The following is an 18,534-nucleotide window of genomic DNA, read 5'->3' as shown; positions in this document are numbered from 1 at the left end:
TGTGCAGGCCTCTCACTATCGCAGCCTCTCATTGCGGAGCACAGGTTCCAGAAGTGCAGGCTCAGTAATTGTGGCTCACTGGCCCAGTTGCTCCGTGGCATGTGGGATCTTCCCAGACCAGGGCTCAAACCTGTGTCCCCTGCATTGGCAGGCAGATTCTCAACCACTGCCCCACCAGGGAAGCCCCCTCCTGCCCATTTTTTGATTGGGTTGGTTTTTTTTATTGTTGTTGAGTTGCATGAGCTGTTTGTATATTTTCTGAAATCAAGCCCTTATCAGTCACATTGTTTGCAAATATTTTCTCCCATTCTGTAGTTTGTCTTTTCGTTTTGTTTATGGTCTCCTTTGCTGTGCAAAAGCTTGTAAGTTTGATTAGGTCCCATTTGTTTATTTTTGCTTTTATTCTATTGCCTTGGGACTGACCTAAGAAAACATTAGTATGGTTTATGTCAGAGAATGTTTTGCCTATGTTCTTTTCTAGGAGTTTTATGGTGTCATGTCATATATTTAAGTCTTTAAGCCATATTGAGTTTATTTTTGTGCATGGTGTGAGGGTATGTTCTAACTTCATTGATTTACATATGGCTGTCCAGCATTCTCAACACCACTTGCTGCAGAGATTGTCTTTTCTCCATTGTATATTCTCGTCTTCTTTGTCAAGATTGACCATAGGTATGTAGGTTTATTTCTGGGCTCTCTATTTCTGTTCCATTGATACATGTCTGTTTTCATGGCAGTTCCACACTGTTTTGATTACTGTAGCTTTGTAGTATTGTCCGAAGTCTGGGAGGTTTATGCCTCCTGCTTTGTTCTTTTTTCTCAGGATTGCTTTGGCAATTCTGGGTCTTTTTTGGTTCCATATAAGTTTTAGGATTACTTGTTCTAGTTCTGTGAAAAATGTCATGGGTAATTTGATAGGGATCACATTAAATCTGTAGATTGCTTTGGGTAGTATGTCCATTTTAATGATATTCTTCTAATCCAAGAGCCTGGGATATCTTTCCATTTCTTTAAATCATCTTCAATTTCCTTTATTAATTTTTATAGTTCTCAGCATATAAATCTTTCACCTCCTTGGTCAGCTTTATTCCTAAGGTTTTTTTTTTTGTATGATTTTAAAAGGTATTGTTTTTTTACATTCCCTTTCTGATATTGTGTTGTTAGTGTAAAGAAATGCAACCCATTTCTGTATGTTAATCTTGTATCCTGCTACCTTGCTGAATTTATCAGTTCTTTAGGGTTTTCTATATATAGTCTCATGTCATCTGCATAGAATGACAGTTTTACGTCTTCCCTTACAATTTGGATACCTTTTGTTTCTTTTTCTTGTCTGAATTCCAATACTATGTTGAATAGAAGTCATGACAGTAGGCAACCTTGTTCCAGATTTTAGCAGGAAGGATTTCAGCTTTTCACTGTTGAGTATTATATTGGCTGTGGGTTTGTCATAAATAGCTTTTATTATGTTATGTTACCCACCTTGGTAAGAGTTTTTATCATGAATAGATGTTGAATTTTATCAAATGCTTTTTCTGTGTCTATTTAGATGATCATGTGATTTTTGTCTTTTCTTTGTTAGTGTGATGTGTCACATTAATTGATTTGCATTTGTTGAACCATACTTGTGATCCTGGGGTGAATCCAACTTGGTTGTGGTGCATGATCTTTTTTATGTGTTGTTGGATTTGGGTGGCTAATATTTTGCTAATATTTTATTTGGTTTTGCTAGTGGTTTTTTGCATCTGTATTCATCAAAGATATTGGCCTGTAATTTTTTTTTTGGTGGTATATTTGTCTCATTTTGGTATCAGGGTGATGGTGGCTTCATAGAATGTCTTTGAGAGTGTTCCCTCCTTTTCAATCTTTTGGAAGATTTTGAGAAGGATTGGTATAAGTTCTTCTTTATGTGTTTGATAGAATTTGCCTGTGAAGCCACCTGGTCCTGAACTTTTGTTTGTAAGGAGTTTTTTGTTTTTGTTTTTTTTATAGATTCTATTTCACTTCTAGTGATTGGTCTGTTCAGATTATTTATTTCTTCTTGATTCAGTTTTGGTGGGCTGTATGTTTCTAGAAAAACTTGTCCATTTCTTCTAGGTTGGCAAATTTGTTGGCATGTACTTGTTCATAATATTCTCTTACAGTGTTTTGTATTTCTGCAGTATTGTTTATTTCTCCTTTTTTCTTATTTTGTTTATTTAGGTTCTCTCTCTTTTCTTCTTGATGAGCCTGGCCAAAGGTTTGTCAATTTTGTTTACACTGTCAAAGAACAAGCTCTTAGTTTTATTGATTTTATCTAGTTTTTTTAATCTTTATTTTACATTTTTTTGTCTCTGATGTTTATTATTTCCTTCCTTTTGCTGACTTTAGATTGTTTGTTCTTTTTCTAATTCTTTTAGGTGGTAGATTAGGTTGCTTGAGATTTTTCTAGTTTTTTGAGAAAGGCTTGTATCGCTATGAAGTTCCCTCTAACAACTGCTTTTGTGGCATCCCACAGATAATGTACGGTTGTGTTTTCATTGTCATCTGTCTCAAGATATTTTTTAAATTTCCTCTTTGATTTCATCATTGACCCATTGGTTTTTTAGTAGCATGTTGTTTAGACTCCATGTAATTGTTTTCTTTTTCTATGGTTGATTTCTAGTTTCATGCTGTTGTGGTCAGGAAAGATGCCTGAAATAATTTCTATCCTCTTAAATTTGTTGAGGCTTGCTTTGTGCTCTAGTATGTGGTCAATCCTAGAGAATGTTCCATGTGCACTTGAAAAGAATGTGTATTCTGGGTTTTTTGGATGTAAGGTTCTAAGAATATCAATTAAGTCTAACTGTTCTGTTGTATCATTTAGGATCTCTGATGCCTTATTGATTTTCTGTCTAGGAAGATATGTCCATTGATGTGAGTGGGGTGTTAAGGTCTCCTACTATTATGGTATTCCAGTCAGTTTCTCCCTTTATGTATGTTAATATTTGTTTTATGTATTTAGGCACTCCTATATTAGGTACATATATGTTGACGAGAGTAATATCCTCTTCTTGTATTGATCCTTTTATCATTATATAGTGTCCTTCTTTATCTTTTTTTATGGCCTTTGTTTTAAAGTCTGTTTTGTCTGATACAAGTATTGCGACCCCTGCTTATCATTTCCGTTTGCATGAAATCTTTTTCCACCCCTTCACTGTCAATCTGTGTGTCCTTTGCCCTAAAGTGGGTCTCTTATAGGCAGCATATTGTAGGCTTTTGTTTTTTTATCCAGTCTGCCACTCTGTGTCTTTTGAATGGGGCATTTAGTCCATTGATGTTTAAGGTAATTCTTGATAGATGTGTATTTATTGCCATTTTAAATCTTTTTTTCCAGTTAATTCTGTATTTCCTCTTCTTCCCCTTTTCTTTTTGTTTTTCCTTTTGTGGTTTGATTTCCTTTTATTTTATGCTTGTGTTCTCTTCTTTTTGGTTTTTGTGAATCTATTGTGTTTTTGACTTGTGGTTACCCTGCTTTTCAAGTATGTTAACCCCTTTATATAGCTACGTGCTTTAGACTGGTAGTCATATAGGCTCAAATACATTCTAAAAAAAGACGAATCTACATTTTCTTAACTCTCCTCCTCAACATTTTATGATTTTGATGTCCTCTTTTACATCTTCATGTTTATCCTTTTGCTGTTCACTGTGGTCATCATCACTTTCACACACAAAAAATTTATTTTTTTCCTTTTTAATCTATATAGTGGCTTATGTAAGTGATTTTACTTTTTGGTTGTAATTTTCTCTTTGATATAGCTTCTTGTTTTTCTATTTAGAGAAGAAGACCTTTCAATATTTCTTTTATGATAGGGTTAGTATTGCTGTATTTTTAGTTTTTGCTTGTCTAAGAAATTCTCTCTCTCCTTCTGTTCTAAATGATTGAGTGAATATATTTTGCCACTCCCTTCTGGCCTGCAACGTTTCTGTAGAGAAATCAGCTGATAGCCTTATGGGGGTTTCCTTGTAATGAATTGTTTTTCTCTTGCTGCCTTTAGAATCCTCTCTTTAACTTTTGCCATTTTAATTATAATATGTCTTGGTGTAGGTCTGTTTGTTTGGGTTCATCTTGTGTGCTTCCTGTACCTGGATGTGTTTCCTTCTTTAGGTTTGGGAAGTTTTCAGACATAATTTCTTCAAATACATTTTTGATCCCTTTTCCTGCCAGTGAGGAGGCTCCCTGGGGTACAGGAGTCTTTCCTCCTTCACAGCTCCCTCCCGGGGGTACAGGTCCTGTCCAGATTCCTTTCTATTTTTTTTTTTCTTTTGTCCTACCTGGTTATGTGGAGATTCTTTTTGTCCTTTCAGAAGTCTGAGGTCTTCTGCCAGCATTCAGTAGGATTCTGTGAGAACTGTTCCACATATAGATGTATTTTTTGATGTATTTGTGAGAGGAGGTGAGCTTCTCGTTCTTCTTCTCTGCCATCTTGATTGCTCTGCTTTGGTTTTTTTTTTTTTTTTGTAAATTTATTTATTTTTGGCTGTGTTCGGTCTTCGTTTCTGTGTGAGGGCTTTCTCCAGTTGCGGCAAGCGGGGGCTGTTCTTCATCGTGGTGCACGGGCCCACTATCATGGCCTCTCGTTGCGGAGCACAGGCTCCAGACGCACAGGCTCAGTAGTTGTGGCTCACGGGCCCAGTCGCTCTGCGGCATGTGGGATCCTCCCAGACCAGGGCTCGAACCCGTGTCCCCTGCATCAGCAGGCAGACTCTCAACCACTACGCCACCAGGTAAAGCCCTCTGTTTTGGTTTTGAATGGGGAAAAAATGGTGACCTGGAAACATTTTTTCTGAATTGGTTATTGTACAATAAATCTTGCTTAAGATTTCTTAAGCAAGAAAGCATATCACAGGAATGGGAGTTTATTCTATCCCTCTTTCCACCTCTTGCCTTAAGTTTGGAACTGTGAACATCTGGGTCACAGAATGTTTTGTGTATGTTTGGAACTGTGAACATCTGGGTCTCAGCAAAACAACTCTGCTTCATAGAGTATGGAGAATGTGCTGCTGTGGTACGTTTCCATGTCTAGAGTTACCTTTTTACAACTCCATAGTGTATCCTAGTTACACTTGGGCTGGAATATGTTTAATCATTCCCCTGTTGCATTTGGACTTTTTACAAACTAAACATCCTTGTATATATTTTTGCATGTATAGAGTTTTGGAATACTCTCCCACTAGGCTACAAACTCCTTGAGGATGAGAGCTTTTTCTGAAGAATGCATATCCTCTAGCACAGTACCCCTGTGCACCATAAAGGTTCTGTAAATACTTACACAGATGTTGAAGAGATGGATAATGTGCTGTATAGGAGCAGATGTAAGAGTTGGTGTTTCTGTGAGTGGAATGATAACACTGAGAACATAATGACCGAGACTATAGATTTGGTAAACCTTGTTTTTCTTAAAACCCTGAAATACTAGAACTGTTGGATACCTGTCAACCTTGAAGAAGCTAGTTATTTTATATAAATAATATAACCACACTTATAAAGAAAGATACTACCTTTTTGGGGTTTTGATTTTTAAACAAAAAACATTATAGAAGGTTAACCAAAGAAAAGTAGATGTTCCCCTGGGGTTAGGGAGGACTGGGGGTCTCTGTTCCATTTCTCAAGTTTCACATTACAGGTTTTATATACTACAGAGTAGGCCTCAGCAGAATGACTTGCCTATCTAAGGCTTTATGATAGTTGCCTTAGTATTCTACAATTTTTAAACTCTACATTTGTGCTAAACATTATCTGAATCAGGTAGATTTGTATTCCTAGCCCTTCCAGTATCTTTGGACAAGTCACTTCCCTTCCTTAGGTCTCGTTTTCTTGATCTGTAAAATGTGGGTAGTAACACTGTTGAACCTCACAGGGTTGCTGAGAGGCTTAATGAGATAATGTATGTAAAGCAGCTTAGCACAATGTCTTGGGACAGAGTAAGTACTCTTTGCTTGGCAACTGTTTGTTAATGTTCATTGGAAGCCTCCACAATCTTTGACTAGATAAGTACAGTTAGAATCTAGGCTTTTAGGGATTTTTAAAGCATCTTGGATTTGAAAGATAATAATAAGCCATTTATAGGAGGCTTCTGGAACAGCAGAATTTAAAAAGAAGAAGGAAAAAGTGGGGTTCTGGTTCAAGATGGCAAGATCCTGAACTGGCCTCCTCCCACAGACAAACTGAGTCTATAGCTGTGTGTGGAACAATTTCCTTGGAAAGGCTGGCTGAGCACGGACTACACATCAGGCAAACGAGAAGAAAACCACATTGAAGTGGGTAGGAGAGGCTGGGATGCAACCTCACTGCTAACCCCACCCCTGGTATGAAGACCCAGAATCAGGGTGGAACTCAAAACCCAGAGCTTCTCCCTGAGGAGTGAAGGGTTTGAACTATACATCGGGCATCATAACTTTTAAGACCTGTACCTGAAAGATGAGCCCCCCCAAAACATCTAGCTTTGAAAATCAATGGGGCTTATGTCCACAAGACCCACAAGACAGTAGTGATCTGAGTGAAATGGCTCTTAAAAGGCTTGCAAGCTCAGACTCACCTGCCCCAGGGCCCAGCTCAGAGGGAGCCTGTGCTCAGACTTTAATATTAGCAAATGAGCCTTTTTTTACTTAACGAGTTGGCCTGAGGGGTAGGCATATACTGTAACACACATCTCCAAGAGCTTGCTGGAACACCCTCCAGGGACAGAGACTGGGGGGCACGATCTTCACACGCTCCCTCTGCTTTGGCTGGCAGCAGCATCTCTCTTTTTAACTTCTTCCCACAGGTGCCATCTTTACACTCCCCCTCAGCTTTGCTGCAGCCATTGGGCACATCTTCGCACTTTCCCTTTCCTCATCTCCTGGAAGGGAGCTTTTACACGGGGCTGGTGCCCAGGGAACACCCCTTGATTGCTTGGCCCTAAAGGCCAGGGGGAGCTTATGTTGCTGTGTCCAGTGGGACTAACAAGTGAAGAGACAGTTTCTGGCAGGCTACATACCCCAGGGCACTGCACAGACAGCACACTGCAACACACCCCATCTTTCTGTGAAAGAGGCCTGTTTGCTTGTCCAGGAGCTTTGGCCTGAGGCTTCTCTTTTGGCAACCACCTGGGGCCTACAGAGATGTTTTCAGGGAACATAAGCTGATTGATAGACAGACACCATCTTTGCACTCTCCTTCTGCCTCACTACAGCTGTTATCTATCTCCCAGAAAAGAATTTAGGTACTCATCTGCGGGCAGCAGAACTTATGCTTGCAGTCCCACAGGACTGTATGTATTTGCATACTTCAAAAGCTGTTGCCAGGGTTGGAGGCAAGATGGTGGAGTAGAAAGACTTGAGCTTACCTCCTCTCACAAAAACACCAAAACCACAACTAACTGCTGAACAACCCTCCTCTCACAAAAACACCAAAACCACAACTAACTGCTGAACAACCCCTGGCAAAAAAAGACTTGAACCTACCAAAAAAGATGTTCTACACCCAAAGATAAAGAAGCCAAAACAAGACAGCAGGAGGGGCACTTTTACCATATAATCAAATCCCTTACCTGCCGGGTGGGTGACCCACGAACTGGAAAATAATTATATCACAGAGGTTCTCCCACAGGAGTGAGAGTTCTGAGCCCCACATCAGGCTCCCCAGCCTGGGGGGTCTAGCATCAGGAGAAGGAGCCCCCAGAGCATTTGGCTTTGAAGGCCAGTGGGGCTTGCGTGCAGCAGCTCCACAGGACTGGGGGAAACAGAGACTCCACTCTTGGAGGGCACACACAGGGTTTCACATGCACTTGGACCCAGAGGAAAGCAGTGACCCCATAGAAGCCTGGGCCAGACCTACCTGCAGATCTTGGAGGGTCTCCTGGGGAGGTGAGGGTTGGCTGTGGCTCCCTGTAGGGCAGGTACACTGGTGGCAGAGGCCCCAGGAGATACTCATCAGCAGGAGCTTTCCCTGAGGTCACCATTTTGGTGAAGCCTGGCCTGGGACACCTCAGGCCAGACAACAAACAGGGTGGAGACATAGTTCCACCCAAAGCCCTGACCCCACAGCTGCCTGTAAATATAGCCCTTGAGATGGCCCTGCCCACCAGAGACAAGACCCAGCTCCATCCACCAGAGAGCAGGCACCAGTCCCTCCCATGAGGAAACCTGCACTAGCCCCTGGACCAACCTCACCCACCATGGGGAAGACACCAGAAGCAAAAACTACAATCCTGCAGCATGAGGAATGGAGACCACAAACAGAAAATTAGGCAAATGAGATGGCAGAGATGAAGGAACAAGATAAAACCCCAGAAGAACAACTAAGTGAAGCGGAGATTGGCAATCTACCTGAAAAAGAAGTCAAAGTAATGATAGTAAAGATGATCCAAGATCTTGGAGAAAGAATGGAGGCACAGACTGATATAAGAAATGTTTAAGAAAGAGCTAAGGGACTTCCCTGGTGGTCCAGTGGTTAAGATTCCATGCTTCCACTGCAGGGAGCATGGGTTTGATCCCTGGTTGGGAAACTAAGATCCTCACATGCTGCACAGTGCAGCTAAAAAAACTCCTAGAAGCTTCAGAGAACAAACAGATGAACAATACAATAGCTGAAATGAAGAATACACTAGAAGGAATCAATAGCAGAATAAATAGGGCAGTAGGACAAATAAGCGAGCTGGAAAACAGACTGATGGAAATCATTATTGCAGAACTGAATAAAGAAAGAAAAATGATAGCACTATTTACAATAGCCAAGACATGGAAGCAACCTAAATGTCCATCAACAGAGGAGTGGATAAAGAAGATGTGGTACATATATACAATGGAATATTACTCAGCCATAAAAAGGAATGAAATTGGGTCATTTGTCTCTACAAATGTGAATGGACCTAGAGTGTCATACAGAGTGAAGTAAATCAGAAAGAGAAAAACAAATATCAACACGTATATGTGGAATCTAGAAAAATGGTATCCATGACCTCGTTTACAAAGCAGAAATAGAGACACAGACGCAGAGAACAAATGTATGGATACCAAGGAGGAAAGCAGTGGGGTGTGAGGAATTGGGATCAACACATATACACTATTGATACTATGTATAAAATAGACAACTAAAGGGAATGTACTGTATAGCACAGGGAACTCAACTCAATGCACTGTGGTGTCCTAAATGGGAAGGAAATCCAAAAGGGAGGTGATATATGCGTATGTATGGCTGATCCATTTTGCTGTGCAGTAGAAGCTAACAGAACAGTGTAAAGCAACTATACTCCAATAAAAATTAATAAAAAACAAAAAAAGAAAAATGAAATGGGGACAGAGACCTCTGGGACAACATTAAATGCACCAACATTCACATTATAGGGGTCCCAGAAGGAGAAGAGAGAGAGAAAGGGCCTTAGAAAATATTTTAAGAGATAATGGCCAAAAACTTTCCTAACATGGGAAAGGAGACACTCACACAAGTCCAGGAAGCAGAGTCCCATATAGGATAAACCCAAGGAGGAACACACTGAGACACACATTAATCAAATCAACAAAGATTAAAGACAAAGAGATAATATTAAAAACAACAAATAACATACAAGGGAATCCCCACAAGGTTATCAGCTGATTTTTCAGCAGAAATTCTGCAGGCCAGAAGGGAGTGGCATGATATATTTAAAGTGATAAAAGAGAAAAACCTGCAGCCAAGAATACTCTACCCAGCAAGGCTCTTGTTCAGATTTGACAGAGAAATCAAAAGCTTTACAGACAAGCAAAAGCTAAGAGTGTTCAGCACCATCAAAACAGCTTTACAACAATGCTAAAGGAACTTCTCTAGATGGAAAAGAAAAGGCCACAACTAGAAATAAGAAAAATTACGAATGGGAAAGCTCACCAGTAAAGGTAAACATAAAGGTAGGAAATCATCCACACACAAATTTGATATCAAAATCAGCAATTGTGAGAGGAGGAGAGTACAAGTGCAGGACACTGGAAATGCATTTGAAATTAAGAGACCAACAACTTAAAACAATCTTGCATATGTATAGACGGCTATATAAAAACCTCATGGTAATGGCAAACCAAAAATCTACAATAGTAAACACACAAAACCGAAAAGGAATCCAAACACAACACTAAAGATAGTCATCAAATCACAAGAGAACAAAAGAGGAAGGGAAGAAAAAGACTTATAAAAACAAATCCAGAACAATTAACAAAATGGCAATATGAACATACATATCAGTAATTACCTTAAATGTAAATGGATTAAATGCTCCAACCAAAAGACAGACTGGTTGAATGCATACAAAAACAAGACTTGTATATACGCTGTCTACAAGAGACCCACTTTATTTTTTTATTTTTGTGTGCATGTGTGTGTATTGATAATTTATTCTTTTTTATTGCCAAGTGGTATTCCATGGTATGTATGTACCATCATTTGTTTAGAACATCTTACTTGTTTTCAGTTTTTTGCTATTACATGTAAAGTTGTTATGAATAACTGTGCACAGGTTTTTGTGGGGAATAAATTTTCATTTCTGTGTCATAGATGCCCAGGAGTATACTGAGTTGTATGGCAAATGTATATTTGGTTTTTAAAGAAACAGCTAGGGCTTCCCTGGTGGTGCAGTGGTTGAGAGTCCACCTACTGATGAGGGGACATGGGTTCGCGCCCCAGTCCGGGAAGATCCCACATGCCGCGGAGCAGCTAGGCCCGTGAGCCATGGCCGCTGAGCCTGCACATCCGGACCCTGTGCTCTGCAACAGGAGAGGCCACAACAGTGAGAGGCCTGCGTACCACAAAAAAAAAAAAAAGAAAGAAAGAAAAAAGCTAAATTATTTTATAAAGTGCCTGTATCATTTTATATTCCCACCAGCAATGTATGAGTGATTCAGTTTTTCCACAATCTCACCAACACCTGGTATTTTTTTTTTTAACATCTTTATTCAACATCTGGTATTGTTGCTATATTTTTCATTTTAGTTGTTCTAGTAGGTAGGTAGTGATATTTCTTCATGGTCTGCATTTTCCTAATGGTTAGTGATGCCAAACATCTTTTCATGTGCTTATTTGCCATTCGTATATTTACTTTGGTGAGTTGTATGCTCAAATGTTTTTTAATTGAGTTTTTTTTTTTTTTTTTTTTACTGGGGTATAGTTGTTTTACAGTGTTGTGTTAGTTTCTACTCTACAGCAAAGTGAAGTAGAGTTCCCTGTGCTATACAGCAGGTTCTCATTAGTTATCTATTTTATACATATTAGTGTATACATTGAAGAGACCCACTTTAAATATAGGGACACATACAGACTGAAAGTGAGGGGATGGAAGAAGGTATTCCATGCAAATAGAAATCAAAAGAAGACTGGAGTAGCAATACTCATATTAGACAAAATAGACTTTAAAGACTGTTATAAGAGACAAAGAAGGACACTACATAATGATCAAGGGATCAATCCAAGAAGATAGAACAATTGTAAATAAATATGCACCCAACATAAAGGCACCTCAATATATAAGGTTTCATCCATAAAAGAAATTGACAGTAACACAGTAATAGTGGGAGACTTTAACACCCCACCTACATCAATGGACAGATCCTCCAGACAGAAAATCAATAAGGAAACACAGGCTTTAAATGACATATTAGACCAGATGGATTTAATTGATATTTATAGAACATTCCATCTGAAAGCAGCAGAATACACATTCTTCTCAAGTTCACAAGGAACATTCTCCAGGATAGATCACATCCTGGACCACAAAGCAAGCCTCAGTAAGTTTAAGAAAAGTGAAATCATATCAAGCATCTTCTCTGACCACAATGTTATGAGATTAGAAATCAACTACAAGGAAAAAAAAACTAAAAAACACAAGACACGTGGAGGTTAAACATTATGTTACTGAACAACCAATGGATCACTGAAGAAATCAAAAGAGGAAATCAAACAATAGCTAGAGACAAATGAAAATGAAAACACAACGATCCAAAACCTATGGGGTGCAGCAAAAGCAGTTCAAAGAGGGAAGTTTACAGCAATACAATCTTACCTCAGGAAACAGAAATCTCAAACAACCTAACTTGATACCTAAAGCAACTAGAGAAAGAAGAACAAACAAAACCCAAAGTTAGTAGAAGGAAAGAAATCATAAAGATCAGAGCAGAAATAAATGAAATAGAGATGAAGAAAGCAATAGAAAAGATCAATGAAACTAAAAGATGGTTCTTTGAAAAGATAAACAAAATTGATAAACCTTTAGCCAGACTCATCAGGGAATAAAAGGGAGGTCTCAGATCAATAAAATTAGACATGAAAAAGGAGAAGTTACAAAGGACACCACAGAAATACGAAGGATCATAAGAGACTACTACAGGGAACTCTATGGCAATAAAAGGGACAACCTAGAAGAAATGGACAAATTCTTAGAAAAGTACAAGCACCCAAGAGTGAACTAGGAAGAAATAGAAAATATGAACATACCAATCACAGGTACTGAAATTGAAACTGAGTAAAAAACTTCCACCAAACAAAAGTCCATGATCAGATGGCTTCACAGCAGAATTCTATCAAATTTAGAGAAGAGTTATCACCTGCCCTTCTTCAACTCTTCCAAAACATTACAGAGGAAGGAACACTCCCAAGCTCATTCTATGAGGCCACCATCACCCTGATACCAAAATCAGACAAAGATACCACACAAAAAAGAAAATTATTATAAGCCAATATCGCTGATGAACATAGATGCAAACATCCTCAACAAAATACTAGCAAACCGAATCCAACAATACATTAAAAGGATCGTACACCACGATCAAGTGGGGTTTATCCCATTGGATGCAAGGATTTTTCAGTATCCACAAATCAATCAGTGTGATACACCACATCAACAAATTGAAGAATAAAAACCATATCATCTCAATAGATGCAGAAAAAAACTTTTGACAAAATTCAACACCCATTTATGATGAAGACTCTCTGGAACCTGGGCATAGAGGGAATCTACCTCAACATAATACAGGCCATATATGACAAACCCACAGTGATGAAAAGCTGAAAGCATTTCCTCTAAGATCAGGAACAAGACAAGGGTTTCTGCTCTCACCACTGTTATTCAACATAGTTTTGGAAGTCCTAGCCATGGCAATCAGAGAATGAATCTAGGAGCTGACTGAGACCCTCCCCTTTGGGACACTGATAGGTCTTGGCATACCCTCGAGTACTCAGAGCTATTACAAATATAATAGGCTGCTTTGACGATCAAAAGATTTGAGAAACAACCAGGAGCTAGGGTAGGGCTGAATGACAGGTTTCATCTCATACATGAGGCTACTCCTTTAAGACCAGCTGAGATAGTTGTTTCATCTAATGCATAGAAACCAACCCAGAGTCAAGCAAAATGAAGAAACAGAGGCATATGTTCCAAACGAAAGAACAAGATAAAAGCCTGAGGAAAAGACCTTAATGAAATGGAGATAAATAATTTACCCAATAAAGAGCTCAAAGTAATGGTCATAAAGATGCTCCCGAACTCAACTTCGACAGAGATGGAAAATATATGTATTAAATAGTCACAGAGCTGAGGAATACAATAACATAACTGAAAAATACACTAGAGGGCTTCAGACTAGATGAAGCAAAGAAAGGAACTTGAAGAGAAGGCAGTGGAACTTACCCAATCAGGACAGCAAAACCAAAAAAGAATGAAAAAAGTGAAGGTAGCTTAATGGACTTATTGGACACATCTAGTAGACTGACATTCTCATTATAGGAGTCCCAAAAAAAGGGAGAGAAAGGAATATAAAACTTGATGAAATAATGGGTGAAAACTTCCCTACCCTAGGGAAGGAAACAGACATCCAGATGCAGAAAGCCCAGAGTGTTCCAAATGAGATGAACCCAAAGAGACCCTCATCAAGACACATTATAATTAAAACACCAAAAGCTAAATACAAGGAGAGAATCTTAAAAGCAGCAAAAGAAAAACAACTTGTTATGTACAAGGGAACCTCCATGAGACTATCAGCAGATTTTTCAGCAGAAACTTTCCAGGCCAGAAAGTAGTGGCATGATAATATACAGTGCTGAAGGGGAAAAAAAAACTTGCAACAAAGAACTCTACCCAGCAGAGTTATTCAGAATTGAAGGAGAGAATTTTCCAGATTAGCAAATCTAAAGGAGTTAATCATCATTAAACCAGCCTTACAAGAAATGTTAAAGGACTTCTTTAAGCTGAAAAGAAACTGTGCTAATTAGTAACAAGAAAACATAGGAAACAATAAACTTCACTGAAAAAGGTAGTGGATCAACCACTTAAAAGGTTAAGAGACAAAAGTAGTAAAAATAATTATAACTATAATAATTAGTTAAAGGACATACAAGATAAAAAGATGTAAAATGTGACATCAAAAATATAAAACCTTGTGGAGGGAGTTAATATGTAGAGCTTTAGAATGCAATCAAACTTAAGTTGTTATCAACTTAGACTGTTATGGATACAAGTTGTCATATGTAAGCCACATGGTAACCACAAAGCACAATCCTGTAGTAGACACACAGAAGATGAAGAGAAAGGAATCTAAGCATACCATTAAAGAAAGTTATCATAGCACAATGGAAGAAAACAGAAGGAGGAAGAGAGACTCAATAGATGCAGGAAAAGCATTTGACAAAATTCAACATCCATTTATGATAAAGACTCTTAACAAAGTGGCTTTAGAGAGAACTTACCTCAGCCTAATCAGGACCACAGCTAACATCATACGGAAAAAGCTGAAAGCTTTTCCTCTGAGATCAGAAACAAAACAACAATGCCCACTTTTGCCACTTTAATTCAGGTTAGTAGTTGGAGAGCCTAGCCAGAGCAGTTAGTCAGAAAAAGAAACAAAAAACATCCAGATTGGAAAGGAAGTAGCAAAACTGTCACTATTTGTAGATGACATCATATATAGGAAACCCTGCAGACTCAAAAAAACTGTTAGAACTAATACACAAATTCAGTTAAGTTACAGGACACAAAGTCAAAAATCTGTTGCATTTTTATGCACCAGCAAACAATCAGAAAGAGAAATTAAGAAAAAATCCCATTTACAATTGCAACAAAAAGAACAAAATACCTACAAATAAATTTAACCAAGGAGCTGAAAAACATGTACACTAAAAACTATAAGACAAAGACATTTATGAACAAAATTGAAGATAAAGATAAATGGAAAGATATTTCATGCTCATATACTGGAAGAATTAATACTGTAATGATGTCCAAATTACCCAAAGCAATCTACAGATTCAGTGCAATCCCTATTAACATTCCAATGGCACTTTTCACAGAAATAGAACAAAAAATCCTAAAATTTCTTTGGAATCACAAAAGACGCCAAATAGCCAAAGCAGTCTGGAGAAAGAACAACAAAACTGGAGGCATCACACTCCCTGATTTCAAATTATATTACAAAACTATAGTAGTCAAAACAGTATGGTATTTGCATAAAAACAGACACATAGATCAATGGAACAGAATACAGAGCTCCAAAATTAACCCACACATACATGGTCAGTTACTTTTTGACAAAAGAGCCAAGAATATACAATGGGGATAGGACAGTCTCTTCAATAAAATGGTGTTGGGAAAACTGGTTAGCCACATGCAAAAGAATGAAACTGGACCACTATCTTACACCATACACAAAAATTAATCCAAAATAGATTAAAGATGTGAATGTAAGATCTGAAACCATAAAATTACTAGAATAAAACATAGGTGGTAATCTGCTTGACATAGGTCTGGGCAATGATTTTTTAAAATCTGATTCCAAAACAACGAAAGCAAAAATAAACAAGTGGGACTTCATCAAACTAAAAAGCTTCCACACAGCAAAGGAAATCAACAAAATATAAAGGCAACTTACTGAATGAAAGAAGATATTTGCAAATCATGTCTGATAAGGGGTTAGTATACAAATATAAAGAACTCATATAGCTCAATAACAATGACAACAAAAAATCACATTAAAAAATTGGCAAAGGATCTGAATAGACATTTTTCCAAAGAATATGTGCAAATGGCCAACAAGCACATGAAAAGATACTCAACATTGCTAATCATCAGGGAAATGCAAAACAAAACCACAATGAGATACCACCTCACAGCTGTTAGAATGGCTATTATCAAAGCTTTTCCTGTATGATCAAACAAAACAAGGATCCCCACTATCAAAAGACAAGAAATAGCAAGTGTTGGCGAGGATGTGGAGAAAAGGGAACCCTTGTGCACTGTTGGTGAGAATGTAAATTGCTGCAGCTCCTATGGAAAATAGTATAAAGTTTCCTCAAAAAATTAAAAATAGAACTGCCATGTGATCCAGTAATTTCACTTCTGGGTATTTATCCAAAGAAAACAACACTAAGTTGAAGATACATCTGCACCCCCATGTTCGTTGCAGCATTATTTACAATAGCCAAGATATGGAAACGACCTAAGTGCCCACTGATGGATGAGTGGATAGAGAAGATGTTGTGTGTATATACAATGGAATATTACTCAGCTATTTAAAAAAAAATGAAACCTTATCCTTTGTGACAGTATGGATGGATGCCCTTGAGGGTATTACGCTAAGTGAAATAAGTCAGAGAAAGACAAATGCTATATGATCGCACATATGTGTAACCTAAAATCAACAGATTGGATGTTCCCAGAATTGTGGGGTAGGGGTGGATGGAATGGGTAAAGGGAGTCACAGGGTACCAACTTCCAGTTATAGAGTAAGTCCACGAGGATGTAATGTACAGTATGCCAACTTTGTTAATAAAACTATATAGCATATTTGAAAATTGCTGAAAGAGTAGATCTTAAAAGTTCTCATCACAAGAAAAAAAAGTTTTGTGACTGTAAGGTGACAGATGTTAACTAGACTTATTGTGATGATCAGTTTATAATGTATCCAAATCATGATGTACACCTGAAACTAATGTTACATGTCAATTACACCTCAATAAAAATTTTTTAAAAAAAAGAACAAAAAAGCCAGAATTAAGAATTAGGGTTTGGGGGCTTCCCTGGTGGTGCAGTGGTTGAGAGTCCGCCTGCTGATGCAGGGGACACGGGTTCGTGCCCCGGTCCGGGAAGATCGCACATGCCGCGGAGCGGCTGGGCCCGTGAGCCAAGGCTGCTGAGCCTGCACGTCCAGAGCCTGTGCTCTGCAACGGGAGAGGCCACAACAGTGAGAGGCCCGTGTACCGCAAAAAAAAAAAAAAACAGAATTAGGTTTTGTACGTAATCTAAGCACTTGGCGGGGCTGAGGGGAAAGGCTGGCTCACACATGTGGTCAGGTTAGATGCCTTGCGAGGACTTTTCCAACAGCATGTCACAGTGCTTCTACGATGTATATTACAATTGTCTTCAATTGTGAGGCAATTTTTATTGTATTTTATTTGCTACTGAACCTTTTTTGGCAACATAGGAAATTTATTCCTTTGTTTTTTGATGCTGTTAAAGTATAAATGCTCTAGAATTAGACATTGAAAAGGAATTGGTTAGTATCTGTCCCCACTGTGGAGGTCTCTGGCCAATCCAAGGAGTCCCTTCACCTGCTTTTATTCACTTGCTCTGTAGAAGGGGTGTGGTGAACAAGAGCATATTTTTATTTAAAGCGGGTTAGATACTTTTCAGGAAAGTCATGACAGGTTTTCTGATTTCCGTTATTAATTAAACAAACTTTTGTGGTTTTGTAGGTGATAATCTCGGCCAGCAGTACAACAGCCCACAAGAAGTGATTGGCAAACGAGGTTCTGATATCATCATTGTGGGCCGGGGCATAACAACATCAGCTAATCGTCTGGACGCAGCCGAGATGTACAGAAAAGCTGCTTGGGAAGCTTATTTGAGTAGACTTGCTGTTTGAGTGTCTTGGATACATTTTTGTGAAGGCCTTGAAGATACATGGTCTCCTGAGATGCCACTGGCTTGAAGTAATAAACAGCCTTTAATACTGCTTGGATTCTTCCACAGGTCCTGTGTGGAATGACTTCTGGAGTTACCACGGCACACAGGAAATATTCAGTGACTATAATCACTGCACTGTCACTATAATCAGTTCATTTTCAAGCTTTTATTGAGACTGATGTTGGTTGGGCAATCACAGCCCTGTCCTGTTAGAATCCGCCACATTTGAGGAAGTCCCCCATCTCTAGATCAGACTTTTTGATTCTTTGAATTGCCATGAGACAGAAATTTTAGGTCATGAAGAGGCTAAAACCAGTACAGCATTTCTTGTGTCCTTTATTCAGCGTCTAATGTGGTACCCTAATAATATTTAAATATTAGCTGTTCTCCTCCTCTTCTGCTTAAAAGTAATAGTCCAGGTGTCCACATGGTGCTGGCTCCCAGCACTGCCGTTGCTCACTCACCGGAGGGGGCGCGGTGGGAAACAGGAGATGACTGTAGTTGAGCCCCTGAAGCCAGTATCAGGCTTTCATTTCAACATGGAGAGGGCTTCTGACTCAGTTCTTCCCCAGGGCAGCAGTTTAAACCTGTGCTGAACCCCAGGCACTGATTCCTTTTGCCTTAT

The 18,534-nt window shown here is 38.8% G+C and overlaps 1 protein-coding gene across 1 annotated transcript in view; it reads left to right on the top strand.

The window, feature by feature from the left end:
• Positions 1-18,214, top strand: part of UMPS (uridine monophosphate synthetase) — a 47,400-nt gene extending 29,186 nt beyond the window's left edge. The window contains exon 6 of the mRNA XM_082655422.1: positions 17,699-18,214. Coding sequence (XP_082511548.1) covers positions 17,699-17,868 — 170 coding nt within the window. The 3' untranslated portion in view covers positions 17,869-18,214. The remainder of the gene's footprint in view (positions 1-17,698) is intronic.
• Positions 18,215-18,534: the final 320 nt, after the last annotated feature.

Source organism: Grampus griseus (assembly GCF_964374135.1).
Source record: "Grampus griseus genome assembly, chromosome: 5".
Lineage (NCBI taxonomy): Eukaryota > Metazoa > Chordata > Mammalia > Artiodactyla > Delphinidae > Grampus > Grampus griseus.
The sequence above is the reverse complement of the archived record's forward strand: the minus strand, read 5'-3'. Positions and strand labels throughout refer to the sequence as shown.